The sequence below is a fragment of the Brachypodium distachyon genome, chromosome 2 (genome assembly GCF_000005505.3).
Source record: "Brachypodium distachyon strain Bd21 chromosome 2, Brachypodium_distachyon_v3.0, whole genome shotgun sequence".
Classification (NCBI taxonomy): domain Eukaryota; kingdom Viridiplantae; phylum Streptophyta; class Magnoliopsida; order Poales; family Poaceae; genus Brachypodium; species Brachypodium distachyon.
In genome coordinates this window covers 44,907,635-44,926,737 of record NC_016132.3, presented here as the reverse complement: position 1 = coordinate 44,926,737, position 19,103 = coordinate 44,907,635, and the positions used below count along the sequence as shown (strand labels likewise).

Here is a 19,103-nt window from a genome sequence, read left to right as displayed (position 1 = left end):
CGCAGAATTTTATGAATTCCTTGGAGTCTAATTCTTGCGGGACATCATTTCGGTGAAATGACGTTTTTCCCAGAACTTTTGGATGCCTTGCGACATAAATCCTTCAGGGAAGTGTTTATGCATTGATCTTCTTGGAGAAGTGGCAATTGGTTACCATGACATGTTCCCAACCCCCGTTGCGTGCGAGGGGAGGGCCCGAGAAGGTCCGTGCCCTTGTGGGCAAATAGCCATTTCACGGGATTTTTTTAATAGGTTCGGTCGACCCTGCAGGTGCAACTTAATCCTATGTTCGAAGAGTCTTCGAGGGGGTCGTTAGCCAAGTACTTGGGCCGAGCTCGTCTTCCCAAGTCACTTATAGCGAGAGATCTTTCGGGGCCGCCTCGGACTTGGGCCGAACTCGTCTTCCCAAGTAACGAGGTTAGGATACCCTCAAGACTCTAACCCGATCCCTCTACTTCGAGTCGAGGCTGTACTAGACGACCCGGAACCTCAAAACTAGGCTTCCTAAGGTGCGTCCCCGAGGTCGTGTCTAGACTAGGCTCGACCTGAGCACTCGAGAGCAGGCCCATGCATTTAAGCAAAGCGGCGACGCCCTTCTTGTGTGGGATGCCGTCGAGTAGGACGTACAACCCGGCTTTTGCAAGCAGAGTTTTGGCGTTTGGCCCTTCTGCTTCTTTGTCCACCTCGTCTTTCCAGGCGTGGATAATTGGAGTCATCCAAGAAGGTTGATTATCGATGACCATGCTGGTCATTGAAGTTTCGTCAAGGGTATCGGCTTCTTCCTTTATGAACGGGGCGCGAATTACTTCGAAGAATGCACCGGGTGGCAGCGGTTCTTTAGAACCGGCCGTTCGGGCTAACCTGTCGGCCAGGTGATTTTTTTCCTCATGGAATGCGACGCGCATCCATGCCTAGGAAATACCGTTTCATCTTGCGAACCTCTTCGATATACTTCTTCATCCTTTCATCAAGGCATTGATATGACTTGTCCATTTGGTTTATCACCAGTTGGGAGTCTCCTTGGATGAGGAGGCGTCGAACCCCCATGGCCTTGGCCAATCGAAGTCCGACAAGGAGCGCCTCATATTCTGCCATATTGTTGGTGGCATTAAAGTCAAGATGGGCGGCATACTCCAAGATCTCGCCTTCGGGGCTAACGAGTACGACTCCAGCCCCCGCACCGTCGAGGTGCTTGGAGCCATTGAACCTCATTATCCAATGTGGTTCGGGGGGCTCGGTCTTGGATGTGATTTCTTCGGGCGGGACTAGTGGAGCGTGCCACTCGGCCACGAAGTCAGCCAAGACTTGTGATTTTATGGCCGTTCTCGCCGTGAATTCCAACGAGAAAGGAGCCAATTCCGTTGCCCATTTGGCGATTCTTCCGGTGGCCTCCTTGTTGCCGAAGACTTCCTTGAGTTGGAAGGTAGTTGGCACCATGATGGTGTGGCCCATGAAGTAATGACGGAGTTTTCGAGAGGCCATGAGGAGGGCGTATGCGATCTTCTCGATCTAGATGTATCGACCCTTTGCTCCTTGCAAAGCTTCGCTCACGTAATATACGGGGCGTTGTGACCCATCTTCTTCCTTCACGAGTGTTGCACTTAAGGCGACCGGGGTCGCGGCAAGGTACAGGAGCAAAAGCTCCTCCTGCTTTGGGCTAGTGAGAAGTGGAGGGGTCGACAAATAGGTCTTGAGCTCTTCGAAGGCCTTTTGAGCTTCGTTGGTCCACTCAAAGTTGTCGAGGCTTCTCAAGGATTTGAAACAAGGAAGACCCTTCTCGACTGACCGGGCAACGAATCGTCCCAAGGCCGCCATTCTTCCCGCTAGGCGTTGCACATCTTTGACAGAACGAGTAGGCTCCATCTCTAGGATGGCCCGGATTTTCTCCGGATTGGTCTCGATCCCTCGTTGAGAGACAAAGAAGCCCAAGAGTTTTCCTCCTCGAACTCCGAATGCGCACTTCTCCGGATTCAGCTTTACGCCATACTTGTGGAGATTGTCGAAGGTTTCTTCCAGGTCCTTGGTATGGGTCTTCGTAATTTGACTTTTGATGACGGCGTCATCAACGCAGACTTCGGCGTTTCTCCCCAATTGTTCTTTGAGAATGAGGCTGACGAGGCGTTCGAAAGTTGTGCCGGGGTCAAACCAAAAGGCATTATGCGATAGCAGAAGGTGCCGATGGGAGTGATGAAGCTGGTCTTTTCCTCGTCTTCCTTGGCCATGTGGACTTGGTGATATCCTGAATAGGCGTCCAAGAAGCTCAACCTTTCGCATCCTGCCATAGAGTCAACCAGTTGGTCGATCCGAGGGAACGGGTAGTCGTCCTTGGGGCACGCCTTGTTCAAGTCGGTAAAGTCAACACACATTCGCCACTTGCCGTTGGTTTTCTTTACTAAGACCGGATTGGCTAGCCATTCGGGGTGCCAAACTTCTCGGATGAGTCCGGGGTGGGAGAGTTTGGCGATTTCATGCTTGATGACTTCGCTTCGCTCGGTGGAGAGCTTCCGAAGCTTTTGCTTTACGGGAGCTTTGTCGGGTCTCACGGCGAGGCGATGCTCCATGACGTCGCACGGGACTCCTCCCATGTCGGAAGGTGACCAAGAGAAAAGATCGGAATTCTTTCGAAGCAGGACGACGAGTTCTTCCTCGAGTTTACTCGGGAGGTCGGCTCCAATCTTCACCGTGCGCGTGGCGTCATTTTGGGAGACACGTACTTCCTTGAGTTCTCTTTCGGGGAGGGGCTTAGGGATGTAGCGCTCCGGGTGATTGGTTTCGGATGCTCCCGCGTTCGAAAGCATGTTTTACTCTTGGATGATTCTCCCTTTTCGGCGCACATGGTTTCATGGAGGTAGAGTGTCTTCCTATCGGAAGATTGCTCGCCGCGGACCTTTATCACGTCCTTTGGGCCTAGGATCTTCATGCACAAGAAGTTGTGGTGAATGGCGATGCAAAGATGGTTTAGCGTCGTCCTCCCGAGGATGGCGTTAAAGGAAGCCTCCATATCCACCACGTCGAAGCGCACGAGCTCGGTTCAATGATTTGTGGCGTCTCCGAAGGTCGTGAGGAGCTCAATTTGTCCGAGCGGCTGAATGTACTTTCCTGGCACGAAGCCGGTGAGGGGATAAAGGGATGGCTGCAGTGAGTCATTCTTGTATCCCCCTTGTGGTTCCATCAGCTTCTTCAACGTGCTCAGATATAGGATGTCAGCGGAGCTTCCGCCGTCCATAAGAATCTTCTTGAGCTCACAATTGGCGACGATCGTTGTCATGAAGAGGGCGTCGTCGTGTGGGCAACGTATCCCCTTGGTGTCTTCCTCGGTGAAGGCAATTGGCATGCTCGCCCACTTGGGCAGGGGTGTCAGGGTGAAGGTTCCCACAACGTTGACTTCGCGAGCATACTCCTTGCGTTGCCACTTCGATCCACGTCCCGTGGCGAAGCCCCCAAGTATCACTCCGACGTGATGCGCGGTTTCCTGAAATGGGAGGTTATCCTCCATAGGTGCTGGGTCAGCGACAAGGAAGTTGACGGGGCGTGGAGCCTCGGCTGTCTTCTCATCCTTGCGCCGGCATTGCATTCGTGCATGTAACTCTTCGCGAGCCACGATGAGAGTGTTGCACTCTTTGGTGTTGTGGCTTGCCGAGTTGTGGATGAGGCATCTTCCAGTTCCTCCCTCGGCAGGGCGAGGTGGTTGCCAAGTCTTTTGGGACGATGCTTATCCTTCGACGGCGAAGATCTTTCGGGCTTGGTCGGGGGGGGGGGGGCTTTTTCCCCCACCTCCTCTTCTTCTTCGAAGACGAAGTAGGCGCAGGGGGTTTGTCCGACGAGGGAATTCCTTCAAGAGCGGCGCGCGGCGCGTCCTTTTTGGCAATGTCCCCGTCTTTGCCTCGGGCGTATTCTTGCAAGATTCGATAGAACTCCTCGGTCGTCTTCAGAGGGTTGCGACTTAGGGCTCGATTCACTTCTCCTTGGAGAAGGCCTTGCATGCATGCGTCGATCATGGTGGTTGACGGTGGGTTGACGATTTGGCTTCGTACCTTCGCAAAGCGATGGAAGAAGCTTCGGAGGGATTCCCTCGGCTTTTGTTTCATGGCGTATAGCTCGTGAGCTTGCACGGGTTCTTTGAAGTTTCCATGAAAGTTGGCGATGAAGACCTCTTGGAGGCTCTCCCACGAGTGCACGGAGTTCTTCCGCAGGTTATAAAACCAAGTTTGCGCCATCCCGGTGAGCGCAAGTGGAAAGAGGTTGCACATATCGACGGGACCTCCCTGGCGGCCCGTATGGCGGTGGAGTAGACATCTAAGAATTGAAGAGGATTTGACTCCCTGTCCTACGGCCATATTGTAGGCGGCTTGAACCTTGGCGGAAAAGGTGCGTCTTGGATCTCCCACGTGAGCGGGTTGCAACTCGGCCGGTTCTTCCGGTTTCTTCGGGGGCGAGGTCCTCCCTCGTCGGAGTCACTCTTGTCGTTAGAAGGGTCGCTTGGAGAATGATCTCGGCGTTTTCTTGGGGGCTCGGAGTGTCGAAGGGAATTCCTTTCGCTGCCGGCACGGGCTCCGGACTCCGCCACTTGCTCGTTCCCATGCACGTCGGGGTCTCATTCCCCGCAAGGCGCAACTTGAGGCGGTACCTGGTTGCCACCCTGCTCGACCCCGACAGGGGGAGCAAGGGGCACTTGCGGGGCGCTTGCAAAGCGAGGTTGGTGTTGAGCGTGCGCGACTTGGAGAGCGCCTTGCGACGGAAGCACCCAATAAGGATGATACCAAGGAGCTCCATGGGCGATCGCGGCGAGCACCAGCGGAGGCAATCCCGGGTTGGAGGGGTCGTAGGCTGGGACTCCTTGGTTTTCCGGCGCGGATCCTCCTGACGCCACATTGTTTCCTCTTGTAGGTTCCGAGGGCAAGGTCACTACCAGTTGTAGGGAAGGTGGCGCGAAGCCCATCGAGCGAGGCATGGCGAGTTCTGTATCCCCTGCGGGAGCAGCAACCGTAGGCAGCTCGCCGATCCTTGCCACCACGTTGGTGAGTGTCGAGGGACCGCCTACGACGGTTTCGAGCACCTCGGTTCCTTCCGGGACGGACGGGAGAGAAGGGGCAAACACGACTTCCGTCGTAGCGACCATGCTTGCGGCAACGTCCGGATTAGTGAGGATTCCTTCTTCCTCGGGAGCTCCCGAGGCACTTGGTTTCTTCGTTTGCAACCGTGTAGACTTCGCGGCAAGTTGGGCACCCGAAGAAGTAGGCTTCGTCGGGGCCATTAAATCTTGAATTGTGGGGAGGGTCCCCACGGACAGCGCCACTGTTGTTGTTCACGACAACAATTAGAGTAAGGGGTGCTAATGCTCGATGGCACAAGTGCGGGTATAAAATTAGGGCGTGTACGCCGCCCTTATAGGGAAGGTCGCCGTACACTTGGACGAGTTGACACGTCGATATTTCTTTAATAGGTTCGGTCGACTCTGCGGGTGCGACTTAATCCTATGTTAGGAAAGGCTTCGAGGGGGTTGTTAGCCAAGTGCTTGGGCCGAGCTGATCTTCCCAAGACACCTTTAGCGAGAGATTCGCTAGGGCCGCCTCGTATTTGGACCGAACGCGTCTTTCCAGGTATCGAGGTTAGGATACCCTCGGAACTCTAACCCAACCCCTTCTTCTTCGAGCCCGTGCCAACCAAGGTTAGCTCGGAACCTCGAAACTAGAGTCCTCTAGAAGACTTTCTCGAGGCCGGTCGACTTTTAGTCGAGAGCGGCGCACGAGAGCGAACCATAGAGGGAGCACTCTAGCCCTCTCCTCTTGAGTTTATTCAAGTTGAGAATGAATGATACATGCCCCCATGGGGGGTATTTATAGCCTAGGGGTACATGACAAAAGATCATGGCTACCATTGAGGGAGAGAGAAAAGTGGGGCAAAATGGTAAAAGTAGCTCCTTGGTCCATAATTTTTGTGTGCACCATGTGGGGAAGTGAGGGTTGGTCCATGATCCACCATGGACTAAAAGCCACATCCCCACACCTTTCTTGCCCGCTGCTCTAGCTCATTTCACCTTTTGACCATGTCATGAGAGGCTTGACTTGTTGACTTGTCTTCCTTTGCCACGTAGGATTGACTACGCCACGTGGGCATCTTGACTCACGCTGGGAAATGTTGACTTAGTCGTCACCACGTAGAATTTACGGCCCGGCCCATATAAGGGTTTTAGTTTACTACAACATGCACTTTTTTTATCCATTGGTCTACGATAATAGTTTGCAAGTTTGCACTGAACGGAGGTTTTGCCCGGATTCATCGCCTTGCACATGATCCGATTTGGCCGATTGCAAAGTCATATATGTCTCTGATCCGATTTCTTGTGGGCTTGTGTGTTATTATCGTTTGTTTATCGTGACCATAAATATAATGGTTAAAATAAAATTTGGTTCGCTATTGAGAAGTTGACTGATTTTAATTAGAGAACAGTTGATATGTTTGACCGTCGGATCTTAAACCGTGTGAGAGTAGAGAGCGGGAATGTCTTATATCTTAAACCAACGGATCTGATTTGTCCACTTGTATTTAAGGCCTATTACTTGAAAATCAGTCGAGGGAGAAATAGCCACATCTAATATTGGGAACGCATGATATAATGTCGGCAATTATCATAATCCATCAGTCGTCGGATCATAATCCATCAGTCGTCCGGACCTTCTCCACCTTGGCGGAACTCCTGCGGGCCATTAACTCCTCCATCAGCCGCCCAACATCATTGTACGAGGAACCACCGTTCTCCACCGCGGATCTTGCCTTAACACCGAGGTCCTTGGCCTTCTTCTGTATCGCGTCGCCCTCCTCGGTGTTACCCATCAATCTGCTGATGGATTCAGCGATCACCTCACCGCCGATCACCTCGTGTGTCTCCACAGACGACGCATAGTCCTTGGCGCCGATGCTGACACCCACCTTGAGCACCTCCACGATGAGCATCTCGTTGTTGAACTGATCTGCGTACCGCGGCCAGGTGACCATCGGCACGCCGGCGCTCACGGCCTCCAGCGTCGAGTTCCATCCACAGTGCGTCACGAAGCCGCCGAGGGCGGCGTGGTTCAGGATGAGCATCTGCGGCGCCCATCCCCGGACGATGAAGCCGCGTTCGCCGCGTTCCATCAGCTCGGCGAAGTCTTCAGGCATCCATTCTGAGGACTCGGCGCCCGCGCCACGGAGCACCCACACGAAATTCTTGCCGGAGAGATGGAGGCCGCGGGCGAGCTCTCGCAGCTCCCCTGTAGAGAAACTGGTGAGCGTGCCGAACGAGACGTACACCACGGAGTTGGCGTCCTTGGTGTCAAGCCACCGCAGGCAACTGTCGGCGTCTGGCGAGAGAGTGTTTGTGCCTCTCGCGGCCATGTCCTTGCTGGCTAGCCCGACCGGCCCGACGAGCCACGTGCGGCGACCGAGGGTCGTGTGGTAGTGCTCGACATACTCGGGCTCGAGCTCGTGGAAGCTGTTGAACAGCTCGCCGAAGCTCCTCTAGTCCGCGGCGTTGACGCTCTGGAAGAATTCCCAGTGGTCCGGCAGCTTTTTGGGGTCCATCATCTGGCTCCGCCTGAGCTCGACGCGGTGCGGCAGCCCCGGCAGGGCAACGAGGGCGTCGGGTTCGTCGGGGGCAGTCTCCAGCGGGTTGTTCCGAAGCATGCTGTCGCTGCAGGACCGCGCGAACATGCTGGTGCCGAGGAATCCCAGGCGCGGGATGCCGTGCTCCGCGGCGGCATCGACGGACCAACTGAAGAAGCTGTCGGAGACCACGGCGTCGAAGTGGGAGTGCACAGCCAAGAACCTGTCGAACGGCTCTCGGAGAAGCTTCACCGCTCTCTGGGAAGCCGGTGCCTTGCCGGGAAGCGTCGTTGGCCCGGTCAATGACTGAGCTGATGATGGCAGCGTTGACGGGCGTGGTAAGGATGGTGCACCGGACGCCGCGAGCGGCAAAGAGTGCGGCCATGTCGGCGATCGGAATGAGGTGGCCGTGGGCGAGGAACGGGAAGAACAGGATGTGCAGCGGCGGCTGCTGCTCGTCTTTCATAGCCATTGATGCGCCCCTTACGCTGATCTTCTTGTGACAACAACAGTAGCCGTGCTACCTTTTTGGGGTGGTTATCTTACGAGGATGGTGGAGACTCCGTATAAAGCAAGAATGGCAAGGAGGCACGCCCGGCAACTTTCAGAGTTACCAAGAAGAGAGCCGTGTATTTGTAGACCAAAATAATTGAGCTCTCGCTGTCGGATGCACCTAGGAAGATACCAGGCAAAAGCTTATCCTGACTTGGTGATCGCGGTCACCCAGATTTACTTGGGGTGCCGTTCAAGTTTTTGCACCTTCACATGCAAGATTCTGAACCGACGTTTGGTTTCATTTGTTTGGTGGATATAGTTACATCTAACATTCTCGTAAGACGTAGACTAATTGATTTGCTCAATCTGCTATGGTCCTCTTGTGTTTTCTTGTACAGTACGACTTAGTGTTCAAAAGAAATTGCCCAGACAAATGGCTCAGAACTTCAGATAAGTACTCCGTAGTAGACTGGAGTACTAAATTATTGCAAAGTCACTGTCGGATGAGTAATGTTGACCAACGCCATCGTAATGGTAACTGAGTAAGGAAACAACATTCATCCTTAGGAGGTTTTATACAACCGAACTGCAAGGGCAGATTCGGAGCCTTTTCTATTTTTCTTTCCCAGCTTCTAGTCCTCGCACTTTCGGAGTCTCTCTTTCGGAGCACGTTCCTTGTTTCGTAACATTTCCTCGTCGTAATGCAAAGACATTGCATCTGCTATTCTTTCATCAAAAACTAAATACTATTCCGTACCGGAGATCTTTGCATTCGGAGATCCAACCCAATCAGTGTTCAGTACATGCGTCCGGGTCCCCCTTTGACTGTTGCAACTTGGAAGCAAGCAGTCGGTCCAAAACTCTAGATGCATCACTTGCGGCAGTCTCTGAACATGGACGCGTCTTCACCGCTTAGGCCTCGTTTGGTCGTAGTGATTTATAATGTATTATTGGATATTATACACAGGGGAATTGGGTGAAAACACTTCATTCACCCAATATTTTTCTTCCGCCCCAATACTCTCTCCACTTTAATAGTCTCATCCGATCCCCTCGTTTGGCACACATGGTTAATTTGGTTGCAACTTCAGCACAAACTGACAGCAAGCAAGCTAGTTGCAATGCCCACAACACGAGCATGTACCAGCATGTAGAAGCTCTCACATGAGTCCGCAACAAGATTGTATCAAGGTTTATGCCCACAACACGAGCATGTACAAGCTTTCACGTGAGACATAAGTGCTTCAGGACAAAAATGATTCAAGCTACAGCTTTGGTGGGCTGACGCTTTCTGATGAACCTTGGCAGCGATCCGGCGAGGGAGAGGGCGGTGCTCTGGCCGGAAAGAATGAAGTTGGTATGGACATGAGAGTAAACGCGACCCGGCGGAGCAGAGAAGTAGCGGACGTACAGTATGGACCCCATATTCTCCACGGAGTCGCCGGCAGGAGCGAGCTGCGTGTGCTGCTGTGTGGTTGGCGAGCCCGCCTTGGCTGCGATCTGAGGAGAGTAAAAAACCCGAGGTAGGCTCGCGTCTCAAATACCCCTTGATTCCACGTGTTTTCTGACTTTTTACCCGGGCCGACACTAGTACAAACCCAATTGCCAAATGAGTCGTCGAGTGGATTTCAGTGTCTTAAACTGGACTGGTAACATACACGTGTTTTCGCCAAAATACCGGGCTGCCAAATGAGACCTTACGTGTAAACATCACTCGGGATGTTCGTGGATAATCAGGAGACTATTTTATTTTCTGAAACTGGAAATCACGCAGCTCATCTAGCTAGAATTTCTTTCCCTAAGGAAATTCAATACCTCGGTCTCTCTATTCTCGGGTATACAAAGAAGATACTTCATCAAACAAAGCTGAAACATTGACTTAGGAGTTGACTTTTTTTTATGGAAACCCCTTAGTAAACTGTGAGACAAAAATTTGAAACTTGCTGAAGGGAGTCATGCACCCACAACTCAACAACCACATCAAGAGATGTTTCTCGACCTGAGAGTTGACCATTGAGTACTTGCATCGTGGTCAGTAATGACAGAAAATCAGCTATGTCTAAGTCACTGTTGTTCCGAAGAAACCTCTTTAAGAAGTAGACTACATGCACACCAAAATTGTTAGAACTATCTGACTAAAGACTAGGTTATGGATTTTCATCTTGAAAGCTAATTAAGACCAAATATCAGCACAGAGACACCTCACCAACAAGAGGAGACATGTGTCGTTTCCAGATCCAACCAGTGACTATGAACGAAACGATGTTAAGCCACCATCGCGTCACCATGACTCTGATTGAAACCACCATGGTATCCTCCAGAATTAAACCATGGGGGCTACCTCCAAGACTTCGCCTAAGCGTGACCAGATCAATGGTATTCCACCTCATGAGTACAAAGGTAGATCGCACGAGCAAATGCATGGATTGACTAATTCAGATTCACTTGTGGGCATGCCAGCGCCACGAATGAGATTCCTACGCCATGTTACTGCCCGAGCTTGGGGTTGTGCAGCCAGGGTGCCCAGGTCTAACCCTATATTTTTTTTTAGAATTACCTGTCATTACAGGTAAAATGCTTCGGATCATAGACACAAGGAATTACAAAGTAACCCTTATGACTAAGAATTACAATGAAATCTCTCGAAAATATATTCTCCATGGTATGATCAATCTTTGCAACGCGAAATATTCTCCAAGCTTCAACAAAAGAACTGCAATTAGCTGGAGCGCCAGCATCGCCACTCGTACCCCTGCACGAACTTGACTACCTTCAAAGGTTTCAAAAAGCCACTTGAATCGCCCATATAAAAAGATGAGAAGCCGTGAGCGTTAAACGTACTTGGACCGCAAAATCTTCCCGAGAACGACCAGAGAATGACTTCAAAGTCATAGAAGAAGCGTGAACTGAGCCTAACTCAGGTGATTTGGTTCCTTGTGGTGGATCAGATGGGTGTCATATTTTCCTGGATTATTCCAAAATTAACCGGCGCTATTCTTTCAGTGGTAGGTGACGTACGTCAACAGCGAGACGTTTGCGGTGACTTCGTCAATTCCTCGAGATCTGTCGGCTCTGTCTTTCGGAGGTGCTCACAGGGGTAGAATGTGCGTGCGTGCGTTCATAGGGATGAGTATATGCGCGTGTTGTGAGCGTCTGCGTTTGTAGTGTATTTCTAAAAAAAAAGTCACAGAAGAAGCAACTCAAAGTTTGAGTTCTCCTGGGCCATCAGGCAGGCTGTGTTTATTGTGGGGCTGGATAGAACGGCCTGGCAAGTCCGGTAGTTCGGCACACGGCCCAGGCGCGCTGCCGTGGTTCTGCTTCTGCAACCAAGCATGAAGTACAAATATTGTGCTGCAGTTAAACTCAATGCGAAATTTTTGTGGTGAACTCTTGAAGATTAGTACTCCGCAGATTACGCAGCTGTTGCTTTGATTTAGCATGACAGGTTACTAACTCAACTGCAGCCAATTAGGCACCATTGTGTTTTCTGCATACTTTGGATAGCAAATGCATATGCACACGATCTCTCTATCTCACCAGTTTCCCCCCCTCAGAAATCGACAGGTGGATGGAGTTAGCACGTACTCCGTACTTGATCACGCTTCCTTATATATACCTCGTGTCCAATTTCCCATTTCAAGGGTTACTCTAGAAATCATTGATGCTCCCTTCCACATTTGGTTGTTCGTTCAGCAAAGGGCAAAAGTTTTGATAGAATGAAACACGAGGAGCAGGGAGCAGCTCGCCTAACAATTAAAGTTTGGGTCTGACTATTGATCAATCGCCTGAGAAATAAGGAAATCTCTTATATCTCAGTCGATCCATGTACACCGTGCGATACACATCGGCGTCGTTCCCCTGAGAAGCTCCCGAAAGCAACAATCTGGCCCTTCTGAACGTAGTTCTGTTGTGTCTTGTATGGGCTTTTGCCTTGTGTGGGCTTTTGTCTTCTGTGGGCTTGTGGACAGATGCGCTTGTATATCATTCTATGTATGGGCTCGTAACCTCAGTCTTTTTTTTTTGTTTGGACGGGGCTCGTAACCTCAGTCAGTATCAAGAAAAACAAAATCAATCCAAACTACGTAAGCTCTAGATCTCTTCTTGCTCCTTTACCCCAGAGCGATAGCCACCCCTCCTCTCCCTGCACATCTCTCGCACGCACTCCCCGTCAAAAGTACTCCGTATTTGATTTTAGACTGTAATATGGAGAATCACGTAATCCCTTTGCCCATACTTGTCGAAATATTACATGTATCTAGACGCTTTTTAAACATAGATACATACATATTTGGACAAATTTGAGACAAGTAACATAAGTTGGAGGGAGTAGCAGAACCTGAAGAAAAAGCAACCAACAAGAACATCATGCACCGAGAGGACATCTATGATGCTACAGGTTAACCTATTCCAAAAAGCTTCACATTGTTTATCAAAATGTACACCGCTAGGTTTCATAAAATATTGAGCACACTACAAAAAATCAAGTGTGGTGTAACACAACATAGGATCAGAGCAGCTGCCATGCCCCTCGCCACACCAACCGTTGAAAAAAAATTATGAGTTGCATATAAGAAATCAAAATGTGCAAGCATCTAAGTTTTGTAAACTGTTGAGCTAAAAAATCACACTAAAAGCACTGAGAGGGGTGTAACACATCCCAAAATAGGCCCGCGTGCCCTCCCGTCACCAGCGGCCATTGAAAAATAAGAGTGGCACATTGTTCATCAAAATGTGCAACCGCGCTAGGTTTCATAAAATATTGACCTCAAAAATCACGCTAAAAACATTAAAGCGCAGTGTAACACATCGCAAAAACAGACCCGCCTCCATGCCCCATGCCACCGCCTGTTGGAAAAATAATAATATGGGTTGCACATTAGAAATCAAATGTGCAACCGGCTTACTATTTAAATATTCATGGGATGGGATTGTGTATGACCCCTTTCGATTTGTCAAAAAGAACATTGAACAAAATGCCGATATTACACAAAAAAAAGCGCCAGTTGCACATTTTTCATCAAAATGATTGAGTGGTGTAACACATCACAAAAATAGGACCGCGCCTCATCACCCACCGACAATTGCGCTAGGTTTCATAAAAATATTGAGCTCAAAAATCACGCTAATTTTTTTTATGTGGAGTCTAACACATTAAAAAAAAACTGCCATACTCCCCCCCCCCCCCCCCGCCACCGCCCTTGAAAAGAAAAATGAGTTGCGCATTAGAAACCAATTGCACATCATGAGTCTTAATGTGCACTTCGTCTCCTAAAAGAACAAAAAATTGCACTAAAAAAACAATTGCACATCACGAGTCTTAATAGGCAACTCATCTCTAAAACAACTAAATTGTACAACATGAGAGGTCATGTGCAACTAAATTAAAAAAAAATCAGTTGCACGTCACAAGTCTTAATGTGCAACTCATCCCCTAAAACAACTAAATTGCACAATACGAGAGATCATGGGCAACTAAATTAAAAAATCAATTGCACATCACGAGTCTTAATGTGCAACTCATCTCCTAAAACAACTAAACTCCACAGCACGAGAGATCATCCGCAACTAAAAAAAGCCAATTGCACATCACAAGTATTAATGTGCAACTCATCTCCTAAAACAACTAAATTGGACATCATGAGAGATCATGCACAACTAAAATTAAAGAGAACTCAGTTGCGCATCACGAGTCTTAATGTGCAATTCATCCCCTAAAACAACTAAATTGCACATCAGGAGAGATGATGTGCAACTCACAAAATAAATATCAGTAATGTGCAACTCACCCTAAAAAACTACTCCCTCTAATCCTAAATTCTTGACTCAAATTTGCCCAAATATGGATGTATCTATTCTTAAAAGGCGTCTAGATACATGTAATATTTCGACAACAATTTAGGATCGGAGGGAGTAATTAGTTACACAACAAGAGAGGTGATGTGCAGCTGACTCGAAAAAACTAGTTGCACATGAATACGAGACATGACCAACTAACAAAAAAACCGAATTACACATGAGGAGTGGTCTTGTGCAACTTGCATCAAAACTCAAATCGACTTATCCTATACCTATTTCTTGGACAACGTATATTTAGCAAAACCCATAGAGATTTTATATACATGACAGACAACAAGAACACAAAAAAGGGAGAATTAGGAAAATAACTTGTTTCTTCTTTCATATTTTTTTTAAAAACAATTGAAATTAGTGAGGCTCAACATATTTATAACCATTGTTACACACAAAAGAAGTACGGCTTATCTAAATTGGTTTCTGCAACTTAAACAAGTTGCCGTCCACAAAAAGAATACAAAGGGAAAAGCTTTGCCCGATAGAGGCACTAGCGTGGGACCATGGAACACTGATGTGTTTGGTTTAGTGGTCTGGCCCACTCGCGCAGTGCCAATCGGTTCAAAACTATTTTTAAGTAAGTATAACTATCAATCAAAAAAGAAAAAAAAACATGACAGATGCACATTGATGGTAAAAGCCCACGAACCTAAAAAACGAACAACCAAAAAGGCCCCAGCCACACGGACAAGCCACGTGCCAGCCCATCCCGGATGGCCTGCTCGGATGACTGCAACCGGCCACGCCAGGATAAATTCACGAGAAAGACCAACATAAATAACATCTTGGGTTCACGAATCTTAACACAAAAATCAACGGTCCATAATGTCGAGAAATAGCAAAATCACCTTGAAAACATCCTTTGCCCACTTGCACATATTGATGCATGGTGTGCAACTCGCCTCCTCTTCGACCATACGAACTTGCACATGCAAAACCCCCAAAACTCCTTTTGATAAGTTGGACATATTGATACATGTTGTGCACGACATCATTGAGCTGGCCCGCTAACGCAGCCCTAAAAACAGTGCCATACTCCGCAGCTGAGAAGTACGCACTATCGCCAGCCTTCAAATTGTGGGTCTTTGCAAAAAGTTTCCGCTAAGCGCTGCATAGCAAAGTGTGGTCGTTCCCAATTTGGATGTGCAAGTCATACTTGAACCCATGGCAGTCCATGACAACAACGAAATTCTCAGCGAAATCGTCCAGGCGATCCATTCAACCATGGGGATTGTGAAGGCTGAATGACAAACATCAGGGCATTTGCACAGTACATCGAACTCGTGCACTCATTGCAACGACGAGCCATGATCTCTATACAGAAAACACACAAAGTTAATGGAAAAAGCTTGCAAAGCCCAATACAAAAATGAGACACCCTGTCGCTAGGTCTATGACAACATGCTGAACCTATCTACAAACCTAAAAATCATACAGTAAATGACCATCTTGAAATACTATACATTGATGGAAACAAAATAAACATGCTCACTGCTATCATGGTGTTATAGAAAAATAAAATCAACGTAAGTTGATGTGTTAATTCCTAAAGTTTGTAGAGAGTGGACTAGAGCAAATATGCAAGGCATTCACCCCAGAAAAAAATTCAATAAAACCACTGCCCCCCTCCCAGTGACATGACCAGCATACAAAATTCTACTCCCTTCGTCTCATATTAAGTGACTCAAATTTATACAAATATGGATGTATCTATGTCTAAAAAGCGTCTAGATACATGTAATAGAAACTCACTTAATATGGGACGGATGGAGTATCAAAAACTGATGCATCTAACAGCACAAAAAAAAAAACTTTCCCAGCACCGGACACCCATCCCACTGCCTCCCCTCCGGACCTGGTCTCTCGGGAAGAAAACCGATCAGTGGAATGACTCTCTCCATAAGAACACGCATAGCTGCCATCACCCTGTCGGATAGGCCCCCCTGAAAAAAAAGCCCAAAAGCCCACACGCGTGAACAACAGCCCACAGCGAAACAACAGCCCACAAACTTCGCCCCAACAACAGCCCACAGCGAAACAACACACAGAAAAAAGAAAACGCACCAATCTCTGCACGAGCAAAGAGATGGACAGTCCGTGCGCGTTGACTGAGAAATACTTATTTCTCAGGCGCCTGATCAATAGCAAATTCGTTAAAGTTTTGGTCTTTGTGCTATTCTTTCTTACACTTTTTTTCAATCTCAACGCTCCTCTATAATAATGCAATCCATTTTATATACTCCAAGGCTCCACCTCAGACTACAATGACACTTTCCAAAGCTACACTTTTTCTTATACTTTGAGATGTACTTTAAGAAGTAATTTTCTGAAGGAGAAAATATAACAAATAGTTGACTTATTAATTAGCTTGATGATTCAGCTCTAGTAGAAAAATAATACCTTTGAAGTGACCTGGAGCACGACGGTAAATGCCATTATACATGTTTTTTATTAAATTGAACTAAACAGATCATTACAAAAAGGTGCAGTCTAGTTTTCGAAGGTGGTTCTCCCGACGTAAATTCAGTGACTTTGAAGCGGACCTGGCCCCACATGTGAGTGACTGCAACGTCATCAACTCTACGTCAGGGGACCTGCTTCTCCGTGGTTCCCCTCCAAAATGTTTTTTAGAACCGAATCATCGAGATGTTACTGGGGTTCATGGATATTCGTATAAAGAATTGTACTCAATCGGTACTGCAAGCAGGTTCTGAGTGCATTTAGACACAAATGTAGTTCTCTCACGCAACTACGCAAGCATGTTTCTGAGATAAAAATCTACTCCCTCAGTCCCAAAATAAGTGTCGTGAATTTGTATAAAATCTTGTATAAATACACGATAGTTATTTTGGGACGGAGGAAGTATATGAAGAATGTTCGGTTTGTGATCCAAACATGCGAACATCTCATGAACGATGCAGTCGCATTGCATTGTTGTGAGGGCCAGAATAAAGCACAAGAGCTTCGTGGAGGATGGGAGAAGGGGAAGAAAGAAAGTACGGTGTCATTTACCATTGTTGGAAAAGTTCATCCGTGCCTCTGGGGCTTAGCGGCGAGTGGCTAGGGCGGTGAGGCAAATGGTTTAAAATTCGAAAGTAGAAATATCCCAACCCTTAACTGAATTTAGAAGAAGAAATTTCATCAAATCGTTACAAGATTTGGTTAGAATATGAGTTCAGTTTGAATCTTGTAAGAAATTTCAAGATAATAATAATATCTTGGTACCCACGAAGAGAACAAATTAGAGGAAAGATGGATTTGCGTGGCAGTGGGCCCCCTAAAATACTGCAGAGGTAACGTGGGCCACTGACATATGAACCCCAAGGTCGGATAACCCATGTGTAGGTGGCCCCAAGTTACCCTATAGCAAGTAATTGGAGCTATCTCTATCTGCATTGAGTTAGTAGCAAGGAGACATGTGAAAAGGAGCGGGGTGGATGAGATAGAAATATACTCCCTCCGATCCATAATTCTTGTCTTTATTTTAGTGTAAATTTGAACTAAAACAATGACAACAATTTAGGATCAGAAGGAGTAGATGACAGGTCGAAAGAGAAGAAGTAAATGAATAGTCCTTGAAAAATCTATCCAAGTGTCATCCAACCAATCCTCGTAAGAAAGTTAGTAGGGAGACTCTTTAATTTGCCTCTACTTTCTGTGCAATGCAAGCACGGAGTCATGTGTTATCCATGTGTTTATACTAGCATGAAATGAGAAATGGGACACGAGGGTGCAACGTGGAGCATACTTCGAGTTTCAGAGCACGCCATAAAAACCGCTTGCTGATCGAGCTGATCAGAAATTGAAAGTGCAAATGTATTAATAACCAAGCTGTTCATTCATTTGAGCGACCATGATTCACTATCTAAAATGCTTAAAAATACGGTGTCAAACTCTGAATTACGGCACTGCTCGTTACATTCCTTAGCTTATCTGACAAAGCACACGCGCTGTTTTTTTTTATCGCCAAAATTTTCAGTACTGTTACAGCATATATACCTCAGAAGATAAGACATGGCATGTACTACTCTGCTTTTGCCAGCAGTTCTCTAGTATGCTGTAGTCCAGGAAGTGAAGACTGCAGAGCCTTCACCTCGCGAAAAAAAATGGAATCACCGAAACGAAGCGAGACCAAGCAAGCTCTGGGAAATGGCTGCCTCCAACTCCAAGTAGTACAGAATGACAGCTCGCGTTCTATATTCTGTGTATCCCTAGCGGGTTTGCTTTGCTCACAGCAGCGTGCCCACCCTATCCTATAGTGCTTCGTACACTGGGTCTGCAAACGGCAGAGTCTCCCAGAACCTGTCCTCGACGTTCCAAACGTTGTCGCCGAAGTCGTCGGACGAGGAGAAGAACCGCGTCGTTATCGCGCCCACATCGGACTGGTCGGCGACCCAGGTGAGCTCGGGGTAAGGGAAGCTCGCCTGCATGTACTCGTCTCCGACGGTGGAGCTGGCCTGGCTCGTCGACGCCGACGCCGACGCCGACTCGCTGGTGGCCACGGAGTCCAGGCCTGGGTGCTGCTGCGCTTGCAGCTGCAGCTTGCTCTGGTGCGGCTTCTTGTGTATCCTGGTCCTCCAGTAGTTCTTGACCTCGTTGTCGGTCCGGCCGGGCAGGTGCTTGGCGATCTCGGACCACTTGTTCCCCAGCCTCGTGTGGAGCTCCCGGATGACCATGTCCTCCTCTGGCGAGATGCTGCCGCGCCGCAGCCCCGGCCTCAGGTAGTTCAGCCACCGCAGCCTGCAGCTCTTCCCATTGCGATTCAGACCTGGTCGAATCGAAACACATCAGAGACAAAAATCCTTGTAACTGAGCTTCGATCATGTCTTTGCAGCAACTTGTACTAGTAGTGTGAGTTGTCCACTGAGAGTCTTACCAGCAGAGCGTGCGAGGTTGTCCCAAGAGCCTTCCCCGTGCTGGGAAATGTAGCCGACGAGGATGAGGTCCTCCTCCAGTGTCCATGGGCCCTTGCGCACCGCCGGCTCGCCCGTGCGGCCGCAGATCATCCTGGCCATCGTGGTCAGTTCTTTTCTTTTCTGGAACTGAAGAGTAGTACGTGAAGTGTTGTGCTCCGGAGTCGAAACCGATGGATTGCTGTGATCCTTGAATTTTGATCGGGAGGCGTCGGTGTTTTTGTAGGCGCACGTAAGGCGGGATTGGTAATACGTGCTAGATGG

General features: G+C 48.5%; 1 protein-coding gene and 1 pseudogene across 1 annotated transcript; both read right to left on the bottom strand.

Moving 5' to 3' along the window:
* Window positions 1-6,486: 6,486 nt before the first annotated feature.
* LOC100832758 lies at window positions 6,487-8,184 on the bottom strand (annotated as a pseudogene).
* A 9,608-nt stretch (window positions 8,185-17,792) lies between these two features.
* LOC100832441 (myb-related protein 340) lies at window positions 17,793-19,092 on the bottom strand. Its single transcript, XM_003566878.3, has 2 exons — window positions 18,803-19,092; window positions 17,793-18,694 (listed from the first exon to the last, which is right to left on the bottom strand). The coding sequence occupies exons 1-2, from the start codon at window positions 18,939-18,941 to the stop codon at window positions 18,180-18,182; spliced, it is 654 nt and encodes a 217-aa protein (XP_003566926.2). The 5' UTR covers window positions 18,942-19,092; the 3' UTR covers window positions 17,793-18,179.
* Window positions 19,093-19,103: the final 11 nt, after the last annotated feature.

Excerpts from the sequence above, each read along its gene's own strand:
- LOC100832441 (XM_003566878.3), bottom strand. The coding sequence starts at position 18,941 with ATGGCCAGGATGATCTGCGGCCGCACGGGCGAGCCGGCGGTGCGCAAG. Across the intron at positions 18,695-18,802 it reads CAACCTCGCACGCTCTGCTG|GTCTGAATCGCAATGGGAAG; the intron begins GTAAGACTCTCA and ends CGATTCGACCAG.